This window comes from Patagioenas fasciata, chromosome 9 (assembly GCF_037038585.1).
Source record: "Patagioenas fasciata isolate bPatFas1 chromosome 9, bPatFas1.hap1, whole genome shotgun sequence".
In the NCBI taxonomy this organism is placed as follows: Eukaryota; Metazoa; Chordata; class Aves; order Columbiformes; family Columbidae; genus Patagioenas; species Patagioenas fasciata.
This window is the reverse complement of record NC_092528.1, coordinates 4,927,955-4,953,014: the sequence shown is the minus strand read 5'-3', so window position 1 is coordinate 4,953,014 and position 25,060 is coordinate 4,927,955. Positions and strand designations below refer to the sequence as shown.

The 25,060-nt window shown below is 61.0% G+C and overlaps 2 protein-coding genes across 10 annotated transcripts; one reads left to right on the top strand and one right to left on the bottom strand.

Moving 5' to 3' along the window:
- Positions 1–981: 981 nt before the first annotated feature.
- MTERF4 (mitochondrial transcription termination factor 4) lies at positions 982–2,342 on the top strand. The gene is made up of 3 exons (XM_065844098.2): positions 982–1,392; positions 1,461–1,645; positions 1,766–2,342. The coding sequence occupies exons 1-3, from the start codon at positions 1,047–1,049 to the stop codon at positions 2,117–2,119; spliced, it is 885 nt and encodes a 294-aa protein (XP_065700170.1). The 5' UTR covers positions 982–1,046; the 3' UTR covers positions 2,120–2,342.
- A 33-nt stretch (positions 2,343–2,375) lies between these two features.
- SNED1 (sushi, nidogen and EGF like domains 1) lies at positions 2,376–24,207 on the bottom strand. Of its 9 annotated transcripts, none has more exons than XM_065844095.2 (33): positions 23,782–24,207; positions 20,729–21,016; positions 19,982–20,122; positions 19,127–19,289; positions 18,111–18,236; positions 17,872–17,985; positions 16,980–17,093; positions 16,589–16,786; positions 16,339–16,455; positions 15,942–16,067; positions 15,554–15,658; positions 14,986–15,099; positions 14,734–14,850; positions 14,148–14,264; positions 13,946–14,062; positions 13,603–13,716; positions 13,347–13,520; positions 13,041–13,154; positions 12,029–12,142; positions 11,517–11,630; positions 11,319–11,432; positions 10,422–10,718; positions 9,164–9,347; positions 8,962–9,074; positions 8,160–8,438; positions 7,589–7,739; positions 7,293–7,375; positions 6,379–6,465; positions 6,046–6,162; positions 5,509–5,596; positions 4,817–4,900; positions 4,575–4,612; positions 2,376–4,163 (listed from the first exon to the last, which is right to left on the bottom strand). In XM_065844095.2, exons 1-32 carry the CDS (start codon positions 23,983–23,985, stop codon positions 4,576–4,578), a joined length of 4,425 nt encoding a protein of 1,474 aa, XP_065700167.1. In that variant the 5' UTR covers positions 23,986–24,207; the 3' UTR covers positions 2,376–4,163; position 4,575. The 9 variants fall into 9 exon arrangements, with proteins under 9 accessions (XP_065700167.1, XP_065700168.1, XP_065700166.1 ...); XM_065844096.2 differs by having other exon boundaries at positions 16,589–16,702; positions 23,782–24,206; XM_065844094.2 differs by having other exon boundaries at positions 10,422–10,484; positions 23,782–24,119.
- Positions 24,208–25,060: the final 853 nt, after the last annotated feature.

Here is a 25,060-nt window from a genome sequence, read left to right as displayed (position 1 = left end):
CTGCCTGTTTGGAGTTTGTGTGCACAAACAGGCCTCAAAAACAGACACAGAATTACACAATGCAGGGGCTTTTTCCTCTTTTCTTTTTGGTCAGAGCCCTCTCTCTGTCCTTGATTTTGGTGAGACAAAGATATCGGAAAGAAAAGGAGGTACAGAGTTGAAATCCTGTCAGCAATTGCTAACCTAAAGCTATGTAAATCCTGTTGGCTTTGGCCCAGTCTGCTCACATGACAAAGAGGGATACGCAAACACCTCAGCAGGAGCTACAGGCACCACTGACCTGGCAGCTTTAGGCATTCTGAAGCTGCACAATTCGTTGTCTTGCTTTAACACATCTCGAGACTGTTGGATAAAGTCACTCATTAGATGCTAAAATGATTATGTAACCAATATGCAAATGTGCAACCAACTGGTTCTTCAGGGCTTCTCTGAGAGTGATAGGGTTTTGTGTATCACAGAATCCCAGGGTGTCAGGGGTTGGAAGGGGCCTCGAAAGCTCATCCAGTGCAATCCCCCCATGGAGCAGGAACACCCAGCTGAGGTTCCACAGGAAGGTGTCCAGGCGGGTTTGAATGTCTGCAGAGAAGGAGACTCCACAGCCTCCCTGGGCAGCCTGGGCCAGGCTCTGACACCCTCACCCCAAACAAGTTTCTTCTCATCTTTCAGTGGAAGCTCCTGTGTTCCAGTTTGCACCCATTGCCCCTTGTCCTGTCACTGGTTGTCACTGAGAAGCCTGGCTCCATAATAGGTCTATATGGTGTGACTCTAGAACCTGGCTCTATAATTGCGTGTTGGCTGACTTTATTCCAGCATCCAGACTTGGGCAGCTCTATAATTAACTGTATTTCGACTCCGTCTGCTAAACCGGGCTTATTTGCATGCACACGGGGGAGAAAGAGCCCTGTTACGGGACACCAGCACGCCCGGGCCGGGTTCCCGCGGCTCCGGGTTCCCGCGGCTCCGGGTTCCCGCGGCTCCGGGTTCCCGCGGCTCCGGGTTCCCGCGGCTCCGGGTTCCCGCGGCTCCGGAGCCACGTGGTTTGGGCCATGGCGGGCGGGCGGCTGCTGCGCGGCTGCGGGCGGGCGGCGAGCTGGGTCCTAGTGCCCCGCAGCCTTCCCGCCGCGCCCGGGCCGTGTCGCCGCTGCGGCTGCGGGGAGGCGGCGGCGCTGCGGGCCATGGGCTTCAGCGAGGAGCAGGCCCGGCGGCTCCTGGGGCTGCAGGCCCGGCTCGGCCCGCAGCGCCGGGAGGCGGCGGCGGCGCAGCTGCTGCTGCTGGGGCTCAGCGCCGAGGCCGCCCTGGCCCTGCTGGAGCGGAGCCCGGCGCTGCTGCGGATGCCAACGGAGCGGCTGCAGGAGCGCGCCGCTGAGCTGCGGCGCCTGGGGCTGGACGGAGGTAGGGCGGCGGGGCGGGGGGCGGCTGCGGGGCGGCACTGCCCGGCCCGCTCACCCCGGTGCTCGCAGGGCAGCTGCAGCGGGCGCTGAGCCGCTGCCCGCAGCTCTTCACCGCGCCCCGGCGGAGGATGGCGGCGGCGGTGCGGCTGCTGCGGGAGCGCTGCCTCTTCACGGCGGAGCAGCTGCGGGAGGTGCTGGGGACCTGCCCCGCCGTGCTGCTGGAGGAGCCGCGCCGCCTCCACCACCACTTCCAGGTGAGGGGCCCGGCCACCCGCCGGCACGGGCCGCGGGGGACGCGGCTCCTGGGTCCCCTCCGGGGCCGGGGCTGCACTGCGGGGCCGGGGCTGTGCATAAAGCGCCCAGTCCCCCCGCAGTACGCGTACTTCAGGATGGGCGTCTCGCAGAAGGAGATGGTGAAAGCTCGGCTGTTCCAAATGCCCTTCCCCGAGCTCAGGAACCGGCACATCTTCCTGGAGCGCCGGGGGCTCTACCAGACCCCCTACAAAGGCCAGACCCAAACCAGTAACCCAAAACTGAAGGACATCCTTCAGCTCCCAGAGGAAGACTTCCTGGCCAGCCTGGCCTGCGCCACCACAGAGGAGTATGATGTCTTCAAGAGGCTGCTGGCTCGGGAGGAGGAGGAAGAGGAGGAGGACGAAGAGGACAGGAACGCGCGATACGCAGAAGAAGATGAAGATGTCGACAGCGAAGGAAGCGACACAGCCTGAGAGTGAGGAGGTGAGGCTCCGGTGCCCCAGCCCTCCGGTGCTGACACACAGCCAGGCCCTACTGCACTTGTGGGGCCTCTGGGCCCCCAGCCCACACAGGCCTGAGCTATGAGGGCTGTAGAGCGCCGTGTGCAGGGCAGCAATAAATTGCATGTATCAGAATACAACAATAACCCTTGTTCCTCCTCCTTGACCGACTACTTCATTAAATATCCAGTTTCCATAGTGTTTTTATTAAAAAAAAAAAAGGCAAAACCAAAAATAACTAATTTATTTCCAAGGCGAAGTTAAAACCTTCTGGCTGTTACATACTGTGCTGGCCCTGCTGCCCTTTGCTGTGGGGACAGGCCCTGGGGCAGCGCTGGCTGTGCTGGAACCGGAGCGTCCCTGGCAGCGCTGCCTCCACCGTTGCAGCCCTTGTTGGCGTGGTCTCGTGGCTGACATACAGGGGTACAAACACATTCTGAGCACGGCCCCAAAACCTCCCCTGCCTTGTAGATGGCAGAAGCTGTTCTGGTTTTTCCCTTTACTCTGCTCTTCCAGACCAGGCCCGGCTTCTCCTGCCCTAGGACAGGACTCCTGTGCGCATGGTGTGGGCAGGGGGGCTGGAGCAGGGCCAGGCCGCCTTGGAAGAGAGCGAGGCATGTCCATCTCCGATTCTCCTCTGGGAGGAGAGTTAGAGCATGTGCAGGAGGGGAGCACAGTCCTGGCCAGCTGGTGGGGGCTTTACAGTCCCTGCCGCTTCCCAGGCTGCTGCTCCTCTGTGCCAAGTGCTCTTGGGCTGCTCCTGGCAGGGGGAGGGTGGTGCCAGGAGTGCTGAAGCTCCTGCACCTTGTTCTGCTCCGCCAGCACCTTCCGGGCTGCAGCTCCATACATGCGGCTGAACAAAAAGTGCCCCTGCCATGCTCAGGGGAGGGGAGGGCTGCCCTGCCCCACTGCCCCCCATGCTGCTGGGGAAATAACACTCTATACCATAACTACAATATATCTCTGGTATGTATTAATTTATAATATACACTGTGTACGTTAATACACAAATCTATGTTTAACTAGCGTTGTCATACAAACTCATAAAAACTAGGAACGTTTCTAAGCTACACTTTTTCCTTGCCTGCCCCGCCGCAGCTGGTGGGACAGCCACAGCGTGCTGGTCCTGTCCTCCACAAACACAGCACCACCCTCTCGGGGCCCGCGGGGGCCACAGGGAAGGCAAATGCTGCGGGCAGCTTGCGGGGATGGTACACGGCTTGCTTCAGCATCCAGCCATGGCTGTGGCTTGGAGGCAATGAGCACCAGAACAAGGATGGTGTTAACTCATCAGCTGACAAACTTCCCCCTACAAGTCACTTTTAAAATTCTTTCTAGGTGCTCTATTGCTTTCTGAGCCAGAAATTTGGTTAAAACCAGGGATTGTTTACAAAGCAAAGAAAAAGACAGGCAGTAGAAACCGCCTCAGTTTCCCCTGTGAGAACAGAGGAGACAGGGATGTGTGTCCACTGCTCACCTTGCCGCTCACCATTTCTAACTTGTCTACATAGGGAAGGTCTCCTCTAAGCAGACTGTTGTGGGCCATGTTTCAGGTGATAGGTAAAGCGTTCCGGTCTGCTTTAGGCTGTTTTATTTGGGGGTTACAGGTAATTTCTACCCTTGGATTACAAAATGAGGTTGGTGCAGATGCTGTTGGCAGGGGCTGGGCTCAGCCTCAGCCGTGCCCAAGCGGAGCTGGGGGCCCAGCACTTGTGCAGAGGGGCTGGGGGGCGGACAGGCACCAGCTGCTGCGGTTCGCAGGCACTCAGCTCCTCAGGGGCAGAGGCGGCTGGAGCAAGGCAAGCCCGAGCAAAGGCAGTGCTGGTGCGGTGGAGGGAGGGGAGCGCGGCTGGGCATGCCCATCTGGCTGTGTGTCCCTAGCGGGCTGGACAAAAGAGGGGCTGATGCCAGGCAGGAAGGTTCCCCTGCTGTGTTCAACCCAGTGAGCAGATCAGATCTTCCTGGTGTTTCAAAAGCCCTTAGACGTGGAAAGACGAAGCTTCTACTGTTTTGAACCCTGTGAAGGAGCAGGAGAAGAATGAGCTGGTGTGCAAAGTCCCCCAGAAGCCCTGCAGCTGCCTCTTCCCACCCTGCATGCCCATCTCAGGCTGAGAAAAGGGGCCTTGTCCCTTACAGGGCTCGCCCTGCATGGGCAGGCAGCGCCTGGGGCCTCTTCTGTGCGGAGGTCTCCGGTTGGCGGAGCTGCAGAGCACTGCCACCTCCTGCACCCCAGCCACAACCAGGAGCCCTCAGCCGCATGCCCGAGCTGGACCAGCGCAGCTGCTGTGGAGCCCTCAGCCCCTTGCTGTGGCAGCGGGAGCATGGGCTGCACTCTGGCCTCAACCCTTCTGCCCAGCTCCCTGTGCAGGGGCAAGTGTGGCTGCAGGCAGGAGCTGCCCGTGGCTGAGGGCCTGGAGCAGATACTTACTCTATGGCTTCCTCAGTGTGTGACTGTTGCTTGGTTTTCTGAAAGAGAAGGGAGGAAAGTGCTCTCAGTCCTGCAGGGAGGGCACGTTGAGCTGGCATCTGAGCCTTGCTCACATGCTCTGTTCCCCCAGCCCACCCCCAGCCTGGGCACACTCAGGTGTGCCGGGTGACTCCGGCCAGCTGTGTCCTGCTGCCCCAGGCCACAGGAAGGCTGGCACGCTCAGCATCTGCTGCTAGTTGTACCTGCTGGTTGTTCTCTTGGAACCGGTGCTCTCACAGCTCTCCTTGTAGCAGACGTCCTGCTGTACCTTGTAGACTCTTCTGTACCTGTACACAAAGCAGAGGGTGGAGTTGTAGGGAATAACAGGGACAGATCTGCTTTATGAGTGCAAAGCAGGGGGCTGGGGGCCTCTGCAGTTTCCTTCCAGGCTGCAGTTCCCAGCCTTGGGAGAAATGAGGCTGAACCTGCTATGCCTGAGGGCTGACTCCCACAGCCAAGCCCTTGTGCCTCCATCACAGGAAGGCTGGGGAGGGCAGGGGGCAAAGCAGAGCCCCTCCCTGTGCCCCAGTATCGCAGCAGGGTTGGTGGCAGCCCTCCGCTTGCACATGGTAAGGTAGAGAGGAGCTGGGCTGGCAGGCAGCAGGCAGGGGATCCGCTACTATCTGGGGGTCACAAACATCAAATCCAACCTCACTGCTACACAGGTAGGTAACACCACTACAGGACCGTGCCCTGAAATGCAGCTGGCGGGGCAGCTCTAGGGGCTCGAGGGCACACGAGGCTGCTCAGCCTGCCCTGGGGAGGGGGCAGCTGCCACCCTGGGTCTGAGATGGCCTCACACTCGCTCTCCCTTCTCTGGAGCTGAGCTGTGGGGACACAATCCCCAGCTCCGAGCACAAGAGGAAGGGGAGTACAACCCGCAGGCAGTACTCACAGGTAGTGGCAGATGCCTCCTTCCCGCACAGGGAATGACTTGGTTTCCGAGTACAGCCGCGTGCATGAGTGTGGCACCTTCTTGCAGGCTGCTTGGGGAACAGGAGAGGGAGCTATCAACGAACTCATCTCTGGCCCTGGCTGCCTGTGCCCCATGGCAGGGGGCCAGTAAGCCCCTTCCCCAGGTTTCTCCTCTGCTGTCCTGGAGGCCTGGGCTCTACAGAGCTGACCCACCGTGAGCTCCCAGCCCCACAGGGCCCAAGAAACTACATGTGTAGGGCGGGAGCCTGGCTTGCCAGGCGGAGGCAGAGGGCTGGGCCTGGAGCAGACCTGTGCTCCCAGATCTGCCCAACCTGGAAAAAGCCCAGCCCCTCTCTGCTGTTGGCACAGCTCAGCCCTCCCTAGAAAGCCTGCGCGTGGTGAGGAGCTGGGTACTGACAGGGTGCGCTCGGTGTCCTGCACCCTGGGAACCCTGCGGCTGGGACAGCTGCCAAGCTGGGCACGCACCGTCCACTCGCAGAGGGAGCGCAGCACTCACCCAGCTCACAGAGCCGGCCCTTGAACCCCGGCCGGCAGTCACAGCGGTAGGACTCGGCATCCCTGGCGCAGGCGCCGCCGTTCCTGCAGGGGTTCGTGGAGCAGTTCTGCCCCTCACCTGCAACACACATACAGCCCTTAGAGCCCAGGGCTGCCGCAGAGCCTGTCCCACCTCTCAGCAACCCCCAGGGATGGGGCAGCTGTGGGGGGAATGCCATGCCCCTTGTTTGCCTTACAGCGAGGCAGCAAGGACAGCCAGCTCTGCCACGTGCCCTGCCCGCCTGCAGGCCCTGGGCTGGGTCCCCGCTGCTCAGGTGCTTCCCCCCAGACTTACTCTTGCTCTCCACCTCGCTCAGCTGCAGTGCCAGACTGCCCTGGCTGGACACCTCTGCGTTCTCCAGCTTCACTGGAGCCTCTGGGTCTGGGCAATGAGAGGGTCAAGTGTCATTGCCAGTGGGGGCCAGACCCAAAGGCAGCCCTTCAGATGGGATCCACCCTGCCCACAGCATCAGGGGGTGGGTCAGGCCTGAGGCAGTGGCTTAGCCCTTCCCAGTTGGCACCCCTAGAATCAGGGCGACTGCTTCTGCCTTCCTGGAGGGCTGTGGGACAGGGAGCCCTGGGGAAGCAGGCGCAGAGTGGAGATGTGCGTGAACCCAGGGCTGCCATCACGTGTGCCAGCCCCCTTCCCCACCCCATGTCGTGGGGCTCCCAGGCCTGGTAAGATATCTTTGGGCTGGGATTTGTATACTTGGTTTTGCAGAGATGGCAAATGGGTGGCTGGCTGGCCCTGGGTTAGTGAGGGGCTTCTCACCCAGATGCTCTCCTCAAGCATGAGGCTGTGCTTGGCAGGGGGGCTCAGGTTGCTGGGCAGGCAGGGGCTGCACTGGGGCAGGGGGGGTGGCACAGGGGCTGCACTGGGAGGAGGGGGGGCGCAGGGGCTGCACTGGGAGGAGGGGGGGGGGGTGCGCAGGGTCGCTGTCTGGGCTCCTGTTGTGGTGGGCAGGGACAGCGGCCACCCTGTGCCACAGCCCTATCTGGGTTTCTCGACGGCTGCACATCACCCCATGCCCCAGGCAGGTGTCCAGCAAGCAGGACAGATGTTTGTCTGCCCAGTGAGAGAGCTCCGCCCTTCTCTAGGGCTCCCCCAGCCCTAGAGCAGCCTGCCCAACTGCCACCCTGTCCTGCAGGGAGGTGTAGAAGACAGCACTGGGTGATAGGAGGAGGCTGGAAAGGCAACAGAGCACTCACCTGTCTTCACAGTGATGGATTTGCCCAATGCAGTGCTGAACTTGGCACTGATCCTCCTTCTGCCATCCACCAGCTCAGTGAACCTGCGACAGGAGAGCCATGAGGGTATGGGGCACTGCAAGCACCCCAGGCTGCAGCTGCCCCATGTTGGGGGCCTGAGACAGGCAGCCCTTGTAAGCAGCTGAGCCCACAGGGCTCAAAACGAACTTGATGCTGCCAGCAAGGGCTCCTTCGGGGACATGGGAGCTGGGAAAAAGAGCTGGTAAAAGAGCCGGGACTACAGGAACACTGCATACCTGGGGGCTGGTGAGGGCTCCTCTGCTGTGTCGTGATCTGCTAGCAAGCGGAGCTCTGGCAGGAAAGCTGGGGGCAGCCTGTTGCGCAGGACCCGGGGGTGTCCAGCTTGGCTCCACCATCTCTCCGGAGCCCCAGCCCCATCCCTCTGCACTGCAGCCCAAAGGGTTAGGCTTAGTGAAAGTCAGGCTGCGAGTCAGCACAGCAACCCCGCTCCCAGCCAGTCTCCTCAGTCCCGAGCTGCCATTTAAGGCTTTCTGGGGACACATGCACGCTCTTTGCACATCTGGGCTGCAAGTGCCAGTCCCGGTGAAGCATCACCGAGCTGTGAGTCTGCAGCTGATCTCTGCTCATGGAGGCAGCACCCTGCAAACCCCCACCTCCCTTCGCAGGAGTCCTGCCTCCTGTCCCCAGAGCTGCAAGCACCCAGTCCCAGGGCACGAGACCACACAGGCTTGTTACTCCACCAGTCAACCAGTTTCCTACCCCATGCCCACATTCCCGTCAGCCCACTGCCTGCCTCGTGCTGCGGCAAACCAGCAGTACCCCAGCCGCAGTGAGCCAGCCACTCACAGGTGGTGACGTAGAGGTGCATGGGCTCACTGTGCACTTGGCCTTGCTCCGTGTTCTGCACAGCTGTCACAGACAGGCGGTACCGCTGCCCGGGGAGCAGGTCCCGCACTGTGTAGGACACAAGCTTCCCATTGGGCACATAGCGGCTCTTCACACTCTGAGCAGTGGTGACGTTGATGATGTACCCCTCCATGGCACCAGTGGGTGGCTGCTCCCATGCCATGGACACAGAGGTGGCGGTGACACGGGAAGCAGTGAGGTTTTTAGGGGGTAGAGGCCCTGGGGGAGGCAGGAGGAGGGGAGACAAGAGGTCAGCACTGGTACCCCTGAATGGCAACCACCCTACTTGCTCACACCCCACCTTGTAAGCATGTCAGGGCCCCCGCTTGCCTGGCTGTGCCCCAGTGAGGCCTCAGCCATGCTCAGCACTGGGACATGCTCAGCACTGGGTCCCACCAAGGCAGGCAGAGCCTCACTGCACCCTGGCACTCAGGTCTGGCCCTCCCCCTCCGGCTGCCATACAGCAGGGACTGAATCAGGCCCACGCAGGCTCCCCATGGGGCTGAGCTCATGTTTGTCTTGGGTAGTGAACAACATCTGGCAGGGGAGGACATACTGCTGCCTTGCCTGCCCTTCCTGAGGGCTGCCTGCACGTCTCCTGCCCGCCGTGCTGGCCAGACAGGCTGACGGCTTTCACACCTTCCTCTCCTTGCAGCTTTCCCGCTGGCCATCGGCTGCCCTGTGCTAGCCAAGCCCCAGGGCCCCTGCAGCTGCAGGGGGTGGCCAAGACAACCCCACTCACTCGTCCACACGTGGAAGGGGGCTGTGGCCAAACTCTCTGAGGGGTGGTCTTCTGTCCCCTGGCCACTCAGCGTCGTGACATGGACAATGTACCTCTCTCCTGGCTGCAGGTCCCTGTGTGGGAGGAAGGCAGGGTGGGAAGGGGTGAGCTGGGCAGGCAGGGAGGGCCAGCTGGCTGGGCGCTTGCCTGCAGCCCCACTCACAGGAAGGTGTACTTGGCCACGCTGCTGTTCAGCTCCACGGTGCGGTCTGCCAGATCCCCCGGCTGGCGGATGGAGACACGCACCCTACTGACGGTGGAGTGCTTGAGCCGGTGGAGAGCCCATTGCACCGTGATGGCGCTGGCTGTCACATTCGTGATCTCAAAGCCTTCCACCGGACGCGGTCCTGGCCGGAGCAAGCAGAGAGGACTGCGGTCAGCTGCGGGTCACCCTGTCCCTTTCCCACACCCTTGCGGGTGTCCTGCCTGCCCTTCTGGATTGGCTTCCCCGGCCAGCACCCGCACTCGCAGGCAGACGAGGGGCACAACCACCTGCCTGCCCACAAGGCCTTGTGCCACCCATGATGCTTCTCTGGCCCCAGCCCATACCACAGGTCCAAATGGGACACAGTACCTGAGGCTGGCACTCAGCCTGCAGCACACTTAAGGTGGTCATCCCGAGCCCAGTTCTCGCTGCCCCCAGCTCAAGGCCTCCAGAGACACTGGAGCCGGGGGTGCAGACCCTGCTGTGTGCAGCACCATGCCAGCCTTCGCCCTTGGGCTTCACTCCATCTCAGCCTGACACAGGGGGATGTGGCCCACGGGCTTTCCCACCACCATTCCCCTCTCATTAGAGGGCAGCTTTTCAAGGTCTAATCCCCTCCATCCTCAGTTTGCACTTGATTTCTTCACCCGCCTGCCCTAGAAGGTGACTGCAGCTACCCCACCTGCCCATGCCATCACTGGGCCCCTGTCTGCCCACAGAGTGGAGGCCCCTGCCAGCCTCTGCCCTCCCTGGCGCATCCCCATGCCAGGCCTGGTGGGATGGCAGGGAGGCTCACTCATCGAGCTTTGTTGCTGGCAGAGGTCACCCAGCCCTGCTGCCCAGCTGGCGTGGGGGTTTCTCCAGCTCAGCTGCCAGCCCTGGGGACCCACGCTGCCACAGGCCCACAGGTGAGGAGTGACCTGGTGAACAGGATCCAGGAGCGGTCCCCACTGCCAGCTCCCAGGGCAGGGGCCCAGTGAGCCGGAGGGCATTCTGTCCCCTTTTACTCACAGCAAAGAGAACAGCAATTCTCTGTGCCAAGCGCTTTCCAATGGTCCCTGTCCGGATTTTAGGATCTGCAGCACCACACCTTGCCAGAAGTCGGCACCGGCCTGGGCTGGGACTGGAGCCAGCGGCAGGGAAGAGGTGGCACAAGCCCTGGCACCAGCATGGCCACGCGTGCTCACTACCGCAATCCCCCCGGGACGCTACTCACTAGTGCGCGTGGTGAGCATGATGGGCCTGCTGATATCATTCTTGTTGTTCACGTTGCGTTTGACTGAAAAGACAGAAATATTGTAGGCTCTGCCGGAGGCTAGTGCCCGCAATTGGTGGGCAGAACGACTTCGGTCCACAAAATCTGTCCTGCGGTAAGAGCCGTCGAGGGATACGTACGTCACGGCGTAGCCGTCAATGAGTTGCCTGGCGGCTGCGTCCTCAGGTGGGTGCCAAGAAATCAACACACCAGTGTCCTCCACCCTTTCCACCTTTAATGAGGTTGGTGGCAGCAATTCTTCAGGGTGTGGGCAAAAGCAAAGGGGAGAGGTAACGCCATGAATCTTTAGAGAACAGACCCCGGGAGCAAGAGGCAGAGTGGCAGCAACGGAGGATGGGGCCCTGGCTGTCCCCTCAGCGTGCCTGGCAGAGCCCTGCAGGCGCCAGCCACCACCAGCCTGGCAGGCGCAGGAACCAGGGCAACGGGAGGGCTCCTGGCCACCGCCACCTGGCAGCACCCATGGCTGAGCACTAGCCTCACATGCCAGGGCTAAGGCATCACTGAGATGGGGCCCAAAGAACGCTGGTGCCAGCAGCAAGAGGCTTCCCTCACACACCTCCCTTCCCAAGCACAACCGAGGGATTGTCATCACCACAGAAGGCCTGGGAAACCTGTCCCCAGCATCCTTGTGCCCACGGCAGTGGCTCAGCATGACAGCACCTGCCCACAGCATTGCTGGGGCCTGGGCTGCCCCGGCAGAGGCGAGGCCCCTGCCCTGCCCGCCTCAAGGAGAGCTGATGATCCTGGATGGCGTCGAGCCCCTCACAGGCGGTGGTCACCGCCTGGCCAGCGTTGAGCCCCGCATCACGTCCTGGTGCCGCTGCTGAGGGCCTTTACCTTTCTCGCAGCTCTTGCCTGTGTAGCTGACTTTGCAGGTGCAGCTGTGGGTGCCATTGCTGGGCAGGCAGTAGCCTCTGCTCCCGCAGGGACTGGAGAAGCACGGGTCGCTGGCTGTGGAGAGGTGCCAGCCACCAGCGTTAGTGCTGCTGGCTGGCCAAGGGGCTGCCCCGCGCTGAGCCACCCCACGCGCCTCACCTGTCTCACAGTGGTAGCCGAAGAAACCCTCGGGGCACACGCAAAGGTAGGAGCCTCTGTAGCTCTCACACTCCCCTCCGTTTCGGCAAGGGCTCGACTCACAGGCATCCACTTCTGGAGGCAGGAGCAGGCCAGCGGTGAGCAGGCACCCCCGGCATGCCCAGCTAGCACCCGTGGGTCAGCAACAACCACCCTTGAAGGGGCAGCAGGACAGACTTGCAGCCCAAAGCTCGGCACAGCTGGGCTGGACCCAGGATTCCACCCAAGCACTGCAGCAGCCACATCCCCTGGCAGGGGGCAGATGGCTTCAAAAGGGGATCCATCACTGGCAGACACCTTGCTCCTTGCGTCCTCCTCCCCAGGAGCAGTTTCAGCTCTGCTCTCAAAACTGCAGGCAAGGAGGCAGCCAAGTGCCCAGCTGATGGCTTGAGATCAAGGTGCCCAAAACAGTGCCCAGCATCCCAGCACCCACAGTCCAGCCTTCTGCCACCTCGGGAAGGGCAAGTCCCTACCTGTCTCGCACTGGGTCCCCACAAAGCCCTCAGGACAGAAGCAAGCAAAGGACCCAGGGAGGTCCTGGCAGGTCCCACCATTCTTACAGGGCTCCGACTGGCACTCGTTGACATCTGGGGAGCAGCAGGAGGAGAGGCATTGGCTCAGCACAGCAACAGGCTCAGCGGCAAGGGATGGAGGGTTCGGAGAGGCAGCACTTCTCCCACAGGGCACAGACTCTCCTCAGGTCACTCACTACCCCCAAGTCCAGCAGCCAGGAACAGCCCCACCCCTGGGGCTATTGGGACCCCCCTGCCCCACACCTTCCCCTGCACTGGGCTGCAGCAGGAGCTGGGCATGGAGGCATGCGCACGGGCACGCAGCGGGCAGCGCGGGGCTGTGCCAACAGGTCCCTGCAGTGGGCATCCGACCTTCTCCCACCACCATCCCCTACCAGGCGCTGGGCTCACACCTGTCACAGAGTCCCACCAGCCACCATGCTGCCCAGCACCCCTTCAACCACAACCGTGCGCACACATAGAAGCGGAAGCTCAGCGTGGCCAAAAATGTGCAACCTCAAACTGCTTTTTTCCTCTTCACTTGGCCAATAACTTTGGAGCCAAGCACAGCACCCCACCCCCAGATCCCAAGATCTTCTCTGCACAGGCTTAACATGCATCAGGAGAAGTCATTGCCCCATCAGTGATGGGGATGCCCACTCAGCATCCACCAGCAGGGGGGCACAAGTGGTGCACATGCCCCTGAGCCCTGCCTGCTCCTCTGCCTGACCGGGAGCACCATCTCCCCACTGGCAAATCCACAGCCAGCCAGGGGCTCTAGGAGAGGAGCCCTCACTGCAGGCTGATCCGAGCACACCAGCAGGAGACTGAAGCCAGTGCACACAAGTGAGGGCAGTTCAGCTTCTGGCTGTGGGGTTTCCATGTGCTACCGTTCCCTGGGAGCCAGAGGGTGAAAAGGGTTTGTGACTGCCACCCACTGCAGCCCTAGGGCGTAACTGGCACAGTCTCTTACCCAGCTCGCAGCGGTGGCCGGTGTAACCCAGCTCACACAGGCACAGGAACTCAGCAACACGGTCCTTGCACCGGCCGCCGTTCAGGCAGGGCTGGGAGTGGCACTCATCAATCTCTGCAGGCATTTGGGCAGGGGAGAGACAAGGCAAGAGATGTGAGCACTGGGCTGGGGTCTCCAGGGGGCTCTGACTACAGATGGGGACAGGGGAGGACTGGACTACATGTCCTGGGGTCACCAAGCCATGGCTGTGACCGCAGCCCACTGGGACAGCACCCCAGGGCTCAGCCACTCCCCAGCACTCCTCACCATCGCACTCGGGGGGGTCGCTCCAGACACCTGGCAAGCTGCAGACGCGGGGGTGGTTGTGCTGACTGAGGGTGTAGCCCAGCTCACACTGGTATTCAGCCAGCGAGCCCACCTTGGTGGAGTTGAAAGAGGCCTGGGCGTGCTTCACCTCGCTGGGGATGCCACAGTCGACCTCTGAGGAGAGATGGGGAAGTGAGTGGGGTTCCACGGAGGCACCCCAATCCCCTGGCTGGCAGGGGCAGCACAAGGCCCTTACCGGACTGGCAGTGCTTCCCTACATAGCCCACGGGGCACGTGCATGTGTAGCCCCTGCCAAGGTCTTCACAGGTAGCACCATTCTCACAGGGGCTAGGGAAGCATGGGGAGGGCACTGGAAGAGCAGAGCAAAGAGCACCTGCTGCAGAGCTGGCAGAGCCCAGGAACCAGAGCCACCTCCTCCAGCAGGGTGTGCGGAAGAGTTGAAGCACTTCCAACTAGAGCGAAGGGGGCTCAAAGCAAGCAGTGAGGTTCACTTACTGCCACCACAGCTGTCAGCTCTGCCAGCAGCCCCAACACCTCCCCAGGCAGCCCCAGCAGCAGCACACCCCACTCACACCTACCGATCTCGCAGTGCCGGCCAGCATAGCCCAGGGGACAGTCGCACTTGTACTTGCCAATGTAGTGGAAGCAGGTGCCCCCGTTCTGGCAGGGCCCTGAGGCGCAGGGGTCCGGCTTACCTGGGGGCACAGGGCAGGCGGGGGCTGAGCAGAGAGAGGATGACTGCTGCCTCTCCTCCTGGGGGGGCAATCATACCAATCATACCAATCTCACAGTGCTTGCCGGTGAAGCGGTAGGGGCAGCTGCAGTGGTACTCGCCATCCGCCTCCCGGCACGTGCCCCCGTTGCGACAGGGCCCTGGGCTGCAGAATTGTGGCTTGGCTGCAGAGAGACCACCGAGAGCGCAGGTCACCCACTGCTGCCAGCACCATGAGAGCCACTGCCTCCCACCAGCACCCCAACAAACCCCCCACTGCATGCGGGAAAGCCAAGTGCACTATAGCTCAGCGAAACAACACCCCTGCAGACTAGTGCCAGGGCATCAGTCACACAATGACAGGGAACTGGTGGCTGCTTCTGAGGCCAGAAGCTCAGGCACATTAAAAAAAAAACCTCCAACACTGATGGGTTTGTGTGGGAAACAAAATAACTGGATCAACTGCTCCAGCTATCAGGGGCCATGAAGGGAACAACGCAATCCTTCCTCCGCCCTGTGGGATGGGGATGGGGTGACCTGCACCCACTTCCAGCTGCAGCTCAGCAAGCAGCTGCTCACCTCCCACAAGGGTCCAAGCTCTTCTCCCATCCCCCTGCCAGGTACCAAGGCCAGCAGGGAGCTCTGTCTGGGTACCTTTCTCGCAGTGTTTCCCAAAGAAGCCTCGAGGACACTCGCAGGAGTACGAGTCATCGTGAACCTCGCAGGACCCCCCATTCAGGCAGGGCTCTGAGTCACAGGGTGACGGCATCGCTGCAAAGCCAAACACAGGGCATCACCGATGATGTACGATCAGGGGTGTGAGAGCTGCTCCCTGCCTCATCCTCCCGGGCCCCACCACATGTCCCTCCCCCGGGCTGGTTCCGCATCCCCGCAGAGGAGACTCACTGTGGTTGGTGCCATAGTCGGTGTGGCAGACGCAGAGGTAGCTCCCGCCATACTCCATGCAGTACCCGCCATCTGGGCACTGCGTGTTCATGTTGCACGGGGTGGTGGTGACTTCTGCAAACACACGGCCAGCGCCCACCTCCATCAGCCGGTGGCAGGAGGACACACAGCTGGCTGCCTGGCCAGAAACGGGAGTCTTCTAACTTTGCAGGGTCTGATGAGACGGGAGGGACCCTCTGTACCCCTCAGCACAGACCACGCGAACGGCAATGGCCAGTCTGGATGCCCAGCTAGCTTCGGAGTAGGAGCACATGAAGGCTACGGTTCTCTCCCCACGTGGGGGAGCTGGGTTGTGGCCAGGGGCTGGGAGAGGCATGGCTCTGGCTCAAGGAGGAGCGATGGAGATGCAAGTGTTGTCTCCTCAGCAGGGAACAAAATTTCCAGGCTCAAATCCAGTCCATGCCCTGGTACTGTGCTAGGCTCAGGCATGGGCAGGGTGTCTCCTGGCTTGCCAAATAGCCTGCCTGCCAGAGGGAACAAATATGGCGATCAAGAAGCCTTCGCCTACCGAATTCACAGAGAAGACCAAAAAACCCAGGCAGGCACTGGCAGATGGTGACGTTCCCTTCCAGACAGCTGCCCCCGTTGCGACATTCGCAGCCCTCTGAGAGCTCTGCAAGAGAGGAAACAAGAGCTTCCCAGGACCCCTCCTGCTTGCAGGGCTGGGACAGCCAAGCAGCCTTGCCAGATGCCACCCCTAGGGGGGACTCAGGTGGTTGGCAGCCACGAGCCCGCCCCAGACCCCCAGGGACAGCATCCCTCAGCAAGACAGACCCGCTGTTCAGTTCAGAAGCCCCTGAACAGGCTCTCCAGGGTGGCTGCTTCTCCCTCTCAGGAGCACAAGGTTTTCCCTAGAGATGTGAGACCCCACTGAAGAGACCCCCCCCAGCACTCACTGTCACGACAGTCCTGCCCGCTATAGCCCTCCTGGCACTCGCAGACGTAGCCCTGCTCCGTCTCCAGGCAGTTTCCCGCATTCTGGCAGGGCTGGGAGAGGCAGGCACCGGGCACATGGGGACCACCTGTGAGGGGGGCCACATCTGAACGAGAGCCACCCCATCCTGGGGACCCGCTGTCCCAGGGGAGCCGTGGCAGAGCTACAGCTTCATGCTGGAGCTCCCACCATGGCTGAGCAGCCCCAATGGAAGGAGCTCCCTCCCGGCAGCACCACGACCCCCCTGAACACGCTGCCCTTTGGCACTGCCCACAGTGGACACAGCCCCTTTTTAGCTACTCGTCCCTTCCTGCCAGCTCTCCCACAAGCTGGGCAGGGTGAGGTGTGGCTCCACTCACCATACTGGCAGTTGTTGCCGTAATAACCGGGGGAGCAGGTGCAGATGTAGCGGCCAGGGCGGATGTAGTTGCACGTCTGCCGGTTCCGGCAGCTCCGATCCTCACAGGAAGACGAGTCTGGGTGGGAGTAAGCAAGGAAGCGAGTGATGAGCAGAGCCTGGCCCTGGGAAAGGGGTTGTGATGACCGCAGGAGCCCAGGGCACATGGTCCCTGGCACGGGTCATGCCGGTGTGCAGGCAGGAACAGGCACCTGTCTGGCAGCGCTGTCCCACGAAGGGCTCCAGGCACACACAGGTGAAGTTATCAACCAGATCGACACAGTGCCCACCGTTCAGGCATGGGCTGGACTCGCACTCGTTCACCTCTGCAAGGGGAGGCCGGGGAGGGGGGGGGTCAGGCCATGTGCAGGTGATGCCAGTTCCCCCGCTACCTCCCAGCCTAGACGATGCTTGGGAGGAGGAAGACAACAGCCAGGAGAAAACAAAACAAAACAACAAACAAAACAAACAAAATCAGTGCCACCGACAACACCAAGTGCTCCTCTCCCTAAAATGTGGCTGGAGGAGAAGCAGGGCAGGAAGGCAGCTTGGCAAGACGTGGAGCGTTGCCATTTCCCTCCGGCACCGGTTCCTGCCACCTACCTGTCTGGCACTCTGTCCCCGTGTACCCCGGCTGGCACAAGCATGTTGCCGTCCCATTTGCTGCCTGGCAACTCCCACCATTCTGGCACTCCCTGCCCTCACATGGCAACTCTTCTGCAGGACAGCGAAAGAAAGAGGCAAAGAGAGGGGATCAACCCAGGCACAGGACTGGGACATGGCATCCTCTGCACACGCAGTGACGCTAGGGCCAGGCAAAGGGCACAGCTCAGAGCAACCAACGCAGCAGCTGTGTCCTTGGCCACGGCTCTTCTCAAAGCCCTTCCATGGGCAGCTCAGCCCTTTCAAGCCCCTGCACCTCGCGGATGCCAGCATGCGGTGTTGGGCGTTTCTCCTTCCCTTCCCCAAAAGTCAACTCCCTGCTCACTTTCTCCACCAGTGTGGAGGCTCATCAAGAGCCAAATGTTTTGGTGGCACTTCCACCAGTGGGCAGAGGCCAGTGGCAGTGGAAACCGGCCACCATGGCCCCTGCCAGGGACTGGGAGAGCACCTGCTGGCTTCGCAAGGCTTGGGACCAGAGCATCCCCAGCAAAAGCAGGACCTCCGAGTCTTCTGTTTAAGCACTACCCACCAGCTTTTCTCACTTAAGGGAGCGGTGGTGGGAGAGGCACTGGCAGCAGCGCTGAGCCGAGCCCCTGACGGAGCAGGCTGCCAGCGGCCGGAAGGGCCCACGGCCAGAGCAAAGTTTCCTTTGCCTGCAGTAAGCTGAAATTCAAGCCGGTCGCCACCAGCCGCTCAAGCCCAGCAGCTGCCACAGGGACCCTGGCCTTGAAGAGCCCCGCCAAGAGCAGCTGTGTCCTCCAAGCCTGGGATCCCCACTCTTCAAGTGCAGCAAAGAGCCACAGCCCCACCGCATCAGCAGCCCCGTGCTCACCACTCTCACAGTTGGTGCCTCTGAAGCCCGGCAGGCACCTGCAGCTGAAGCTGCCAGCACCGTTGAGGCAGGTGGCTCCGTTCTGACATGGGTGGGAGAGACACTCATCCACATCTGAAACAGAGCCCCAGGTTGGGGGCAGGAGCTCAGCGCAGGGACAGACAGACTGCCAGCAGTGATGCCAGCAGTGACACCCGCTCCCTAGGACAAAGCGCTGAGAGCGTGGGGCCGGCACTCACCGATGTGGCACCTCTTCCCAGTGAAGCCAGCCAGGCAGGAGCAGGTGTAGGAGGGGTTCCCCGTGATGCAGTCCTCGATACACTTCCCCCCGTTCAGGCAGGGCCGCAGCGTCAGGCAGACAGAGGCTGTGGGACAGGCAGTGCGCCCCGTCAGCCCATGCCCCAGCAGGGCTCATCCCCCATCACACCAGTGCCAGGCTCTGTGCCCGGCCCTGTGCCCACCCGGCTCCCCGGGGTGCTCAGGGAGCCCAACGGGGGCTGCCTGCCTCATGGTAGGGCAGGGTCTGCTCCTCCGGGGCTCTCCTGGGACAGGGACGGGGGCAGTTTTATGCCTTCTGTACAAGGGAGAGGAGCTGCACAGGGTCAGTCCCACCAGCTGTGGGGACACAGATGAGCCCTTATTTATCAGCCAGGGCAGAGGGAAAGGGGGACCAGAGAGCCTGTGCACAGCAAACCCACTGGTAACGCAAGACACACACAGATCATGGGTGGGAAAACATGGCTGGGGGGAGCAGGGATGAGGAACGCAAGGCCAGCGGCTCCACAGGGCCGTGTCAGGACCCACACGCGGGGAGCACAACCCAGCCCTGGTGCCCCAGCCCCGCAGGGGAGGCTGCATCCAGCCCTCCACATGGTTTGCCCCAGCCTCCCGAGACTGATGGAGCTGGACATCCCCCGAGGGTGCCAGCCCCTCTGCCCTGTCCTGCCTGTGCACCATCACCTCTTCCCCAGGCTCCCTCATCATTCCCTGCAGGCTCTTTTTGTCTCAAAAGTCTTCCTCCCCTCCCCGTTTGCTCTCCCAGCCCCTTCCCAGCCCCAGGGCACCTGTGGGTGCCATCCCCAGCCACGGTAGGCACTGAGGACGTTCCCCCCATGGCTGTCTCCCCTCCCTCCCCAAGCCCTCTGAGCCATCTCCTCCACCCCCGGAGGTGGGGGTTGAGGCAGGGGAAGACAGGGCTGGAGAACAGTGTGGGGTTGGGTTGGGAGTTAAATAAACCTAACTGCTGTCCTCTTACTTGTATTGCTGCAGCCCCCCACTTGCACCTGGGCATCATCGATTCTGAACACCCAGCGCCCGGGGATACCCACATTTGTCGTCATCTCCACGTCAGCGATGTCATCAGTGCGGGATCCAGGGATGTTGAAGTAGCGCTTTCCATCACCAGCGTTAAAACCTGCCTGGGAGAACAAGGGCAAGAGAGTAAAGAGACATCACTAACACATGGGGCAAGGTGGCTTGAGCACGAGGGCTCATCTCTCCTGCCACTCAGCAGTGCTCAGACCAACTGTCCCCTTCCACATGCCACCAGCCAGCACTCAGCCCTGCTCACGTGCGGGGACAAAAGCAGCACATCGGGGCAAAGCAGCCACCCAGTCCCTCCCCTGGAATTCCAAACTCATCAGCTTCCTCTCCACCTGCAGCAATCTCCTGCCTGCCGCAGGCTGGTGGCAGGGAGCCAAGCACGGATCAGCTGCCGGGAAATTCACACATCTGAATAGGTACTGGGGTTTTTGTAGGTGTTGGCTTTTTCTCACCCCTTAAACACAACAACACACACAAGGATGAAACAAAAATACGAGTGAAAGCTGTGCTGGCTGTGGCAGCTGCTCCTTAAGGCTGAGGTTAGGAAGGAAAAGGGACTATGAGGCAGCAGCCAAGGCAAAGACCTCTGGTTTCGGGATAACAAAGCCCCCTGTATGGTCTCAGCTTTGGGAGCCAGAGTACACATGGATATTTAAGAACTTTTTTTTTTTCCTAAAAAAAAAAAAAAAAAAAAGCTTTCCACCTCCAAAAAACCCAAACCAGGAGCTGTGAGCTCACAATGCAGATGTGCTACCTGGACACCCCAGGGGCTGCGTTCGCCGCTTACCTGTGCCGCAATGCCGCCGAGCCCAGCAAAGTCCCCCCCACTGCTGGCGTGCATACCCGTGGTCCAGGTGATGGACTCGTAGTTGAAGATGGTGAAGGAGAGCTTGCCATCCGTGATGAGGACAATCTGAAAAGTGTTTACCTGCAGCAGAGAGGGGAAGAAAGTGCTGAGCAGGCAGAAGAGGGACAGGTGAGCCAGCCAAAAACCAGTCAGAAAACAAGAAGATGCATTGAGAAAAGGGGTGTTTCTTTGAGGCCCAGTCCTCCACTGCTAGAAAAGGCAGTTGCATTTAATTATTTTAAGCCTAAGGTGTCCTGATCCCCCCAGCCAGCAGAACAGCTTGTTTCTCCTCCCGGGGGAACTAGAAAAAACGTGGAGAAATGTGGTTATCAGGCCTCTGGAAAAAGGGTCCTGAACCCTGTCTGTGACCAGCCCCTCAGCACAGCCAGACACAGGCGAACACAGGCAAGCAAATGCCACCCTGCTGCTGCACGGGAAGGGGGATGCCGGCAATTTTCAGCCTCCGTGCAGCACAAAGAGAATGGTTTGGTTTTGCCAAGCTGGCACTGCTCTGTCATTACAAGGCATCGTGATAGAGCTGCTGGGGTCTGCTTAGGCCTGCTGATGGCTCTGTGCCACACACAGCAGGAGTGCCACCACTGGGGAAGGCACCAGAGCTGCACTGGGAAGCTCCTTTTTAAAAAAAACTACCCCTAAACTAACAGCTGCTTTGCCCCTGCTACTCACTGGTGAAAACGAACTGCCCCCGAAAAAGGTCACTCGGTACCAGGTGGCAATGAAGACCCACTGCGCGGAAAACCCCGGAAACTCGGGGAAATACTGCACGATGTCCCTGCTCGCTCTCTCCAAGATGGGCTGCTCGGTGCTCTCCCGGTAATACACATCACCCGCCCGCCGGTTATCCACGTCTGCCCAGAAAGCAGCCACCACACGCCGGTCCTTGGAGATGGGGAAGGCCACCGGCGTGAACTGGGAGACCTCCTTCAGGAATGAGATGATCCCATTGTTGTTCACCTGCAGAGAGGAATGGAAAGAAATTGGCAGGCACAGTTGACTCCTGCCACCGGCAGGAATGTCCTAAAGGCGTTTTCCATTTCACCTTTCCCCTTCCCCTCCTTTCCACAAATATTGGAGCACTTCCCCTTCCTGCCCTTGGAAGTGGAGACATGTCTGCGTGCCCGCAGCCCCCCGTGCCTGCAGCCCCCACCCCAGCCGCTCGCTCAAGTGCGGCTGCAGGGAAACAGCGCCTGAACAAACCCAGCCCTGTTCTCCAGCGCGCTGGGCCAGGGGAAGGGGCAACAGCTGAGAAAACTGCAGCGGCCCCAGTGCTTTAAACAAACAGCGCCCGGCTCGCACCAGTGCTCTTGGCCAAGGGGCTGTTTCGCTCACTCCCTGCCGAGATGCAGCCTGCAGGGCTGGGGTCTAGGGCCAGGCATCGCTGCCACCCTCCTGGCATGGGGGTCATGCCCAAGCGGAGCGGCTATCAGCACAGGAGCCTTGCCAGGCAGCAGTCCATCCGCTGGCACACACAGCGCTGCAAGTGAGCTAACGAGTGGTCAAGCTAACGAGCTCCGGTCCCCAGTTGACCAAGTGCCACCATCCCATGCAAAAAGCCCCTGGTGCTGGCTGGGCATTGGCAGGCTGCTCTCATTAAAGCAGGGAATGCCAGACACCCGACACAAGACACTGCCCTCCTCCAGCACTAGTTAAGTGGGGTAATTAGGGTCCAGGGATGCCTGGCTCAAGGATGCATAGTGCAGACAGCCCTCAGCCAAGGGGAGGCAGCTGGAGATGGGGGATGCTGCTGCCTGGAGTGCTGCCTCCTGGCTTGTGGATGGAGTGCAGGCACAGAAGGGGAAGAAAGTCCCCGCCTGCACTGCTGCCTGAGCATGTAGCAAGGGGGCAGGGGTCAAAGGGAACTGCTCTTGTCCTCAGCCCCCAAACTGCTGAGAGGAGACTGCCAGCATCCTGCCACAGTGGCAAGCCCAGCGGAGCACAGGGCTCCCACGCACTCCGTTCTCCTGCCCACAGTGCTGCCCGCAAGCCACAGCAGCACAGACTAGACGCTGGCAGCGCTGGCCCCACAAGCCCCTGGGCTGCAGAGTGGGAAAGCAGGCTCACGGTGCAGGCAAGAGGCTGTCAAGCAGGGAGCAGCGCTGGCACACAGCAGGGAGAGGCAGGCAGCGGTACCACGCTCACGTGCTGGCGAGGAGCCAGCATCCCACCGGGAGCCATGCCGAAGCCAGTGTGCCTGTGTCCCGGCTGCCCATGTGTCCAGACTGAGGGTGGCCAACCAGGCTGTGACTGTGCAGCCCCTGGGGAGGCTCCCCAAACCCCCAGGAGGGTCCCCAACCCCTCCATGTGAACCCAGGGCAGTCCTTGCTCTGACTAAGGGGAAGAGGATTCCTGCTTCCCAAAGCCTCCGTAACCCCACAGTGTCCACAGAGGAACATTCTTCCCCTGATTAAAGCAAGATGGGAGAGAGCCAGAGCCAAGAAGGGCTTTTTTTGTTGTTGCTGGTTTTTGCAAAGGAGGAGGGGGTGGTTGGAGGCAGCCCTCGAGGATGGAGGTTTCCAGGTGAGCCCAACCTCACACCCGCTCCCCCAGGACAGTGGCTCCCCAGGGAGGAACAGCCTTGCCACAAGAACCCCTCTGACAGGGGCAGGCAAGCTGGCCCTGCAGAATCCAGGGGTCTTGGTTCAGGGGATGGGCACGTACCATCCTCTGACCCCTGAAACCCCTCCGAGACCCAGAGCTGTGCTGCAGATCCCGGACAGGACAGCCATCACATCACCTAGCTTCTCACAGCCTCTTCTATCCTCCCACTGCGGCTCAAGCCCACAGCCCAGGTCCTTCCCACCTGGTAGCAGGGCTGGTGCTTTTATCAGAAGATAAAAAACATAATTGAGGACCAAGGCCTTCCTGCATTTAGCTGAATGGTGGGACAGTACACAAGCCCAGCTCTGAGACAATACTCAGCCCACTCCCCTGTCAGCCAGGTCCAGACCATCAGTCAGCCCAAAGCAAACCAGGGAGAAGGGACCAGTATGCCAGAGATTTCACTGCGCCAGGTGGGAGCACAGACCCACCCAAGGACACAAGGCAGGTGGTCAGAATCAGAGACACTCAAAAGGCTCCAGGGACAATGGAGCAACTTAGGGCTGCTTCTCTGCCTGATGGCCACAGCCACGGGTGACAACGATGGGCCAGGTGTGACTCAAGATCTCTGGCCATAATCCCCTCCGCGCAGCTCAGGGGCTGCAAGGGAGCACGTTGGTGGGGGTCCCAGCAGCCCAGCTACCCTGCGGGCACAGGGAGAAGAGCAGAAGGAGCAGGATGTGCCAAGCACCAACCCAGCCCACTGCAACACAATGCACAGGGCTCTCACCCACCAGCCATGTCCAGCTCCCTGCACGGGCTGGTTCCACGGAGCGTGGGGATTACAGGCTCCAGCCAGGGCTAAGTCCAGAGCTCCGTCCAGCATCCACAGCATGGCAGGGCCAGGACCCCCGTCACAGCACCCAGGGCAGCCTCAGCCCCACTGAGCCAGGGGTCCAGCACAACCCCAGAGCCAGGGGCCCGGCCGTACCTCCCCCCACCCTCAGCACACGGTTATTCCACTGATGCTCCAAGTTAAACGGGGACCACCACGAGCACCTGTGGAAACCCAGATGCACTTAGGTCCAGCGAAGCAGGACAGTAATATCTAAAAATCAAATGAAATCAAATGAAACCGGAGGCCGCAGAGGAAGCTATCCCCGCTGCATCCCAGTACTCACATAGAGGCCGGTGTGCCCCGCGCCGAAGAAGGGGAAGGGGATGGAGAGCGGCCGCAGCTCGGAGCCGCCGTCGTCTTGCTTCCGCGTGGCGGCGTCGCCCTGCGCGGGCCCGAAGGGGTAAAAATCCGCCAACGGCACCACGCCGCCCGCCCACAGCCACTCGCCCAGGGCCACCAAGACGGCCCAGCCCACCAGGCCCTGCATGGCCGCGGGGATCCGCCGCTCGCCGCTCACGCGGGCACCGGCCACCGCAGCATGGCAGCAAGGTGGGGGAAGGGCGCCCGCCGACGGGCACGGAGTTCGGAGATAACGAACACGGAGCTCGGAGATGGCGGCCGGAGCTCGGAGCCGCGGCCTCAGAACCAAGCGCCCGCTGCAGCGCGGAGCTCCGCGCCGAACCCCTTCACCTCGCAGCCTCACAGCCCCACCCCCCGCGGCTGATTTGCATAGGCAGGGTGCGGCCAGCCAATGGGCGCTCGGCGCAGCGAGCGTGCGGCGGTGTGGGGCGGGGCATGCAAATAAAGCGGGGGAGGGGGCGGCCGGGGACCACTGTGCCGCGCTCTCCTCCCCAGGCCCCTCGCAGGGACCCCTCGCAGGGACCCCTCGCAGGGACCCCTCGCAGGGACCCCTCACTCGCCCGCGGGGGAGCAGTCGCCACTAGCCGAGGGCACGCGTGGGTGCAGAGGCCCCACTCCAGGGCCAGCCGTGACCCCGCTCCCTCCAGCTGCAGCTCAGCAGCGGGTGCACACTGCTCCTTTAAAACAGAGGGCTGGAGGGGAAACAAAAAAAACAGTGGAAGAGGGAAAACTGGTGTTATTTGCCCCTTTTTTTTTTTTCTTCTCCCCCCCCTTTTTATTTTCAGGTGCTAAAAATATTATCAGGAAATTCTTTTCAGGAATGCTATGTTTTAAGTTGTGCTTCAGGTTCAAAGGCCTCTTTGTTTCCACTGGAGAAAAAAGAAATAAAAATAATAAAAAACCACAAACACGCCTACCCTACATTTATCATCAGCAAATGGTCTATCAAAAAAGCCCCCCAGAAAACTGTCAGGGGCTGCCCCGTGGGAGACCCTGCTAGAAATCACCCGTGGGATTTGACAGTTAATTGACAGTGAACAATGGATGCTGGCTGGGCAGGTGCTGGGGTGATGGATCCAGCTGGACCTGGGGGCTCGTGACCCCATCCCCTCCCACCTCCCAGCACCCCCATGGCTGCACCCAACCTACCCCGCAGCACACGCATCCAGGGTGCATGGGTGCACCTGGGGGGGACACAAGGG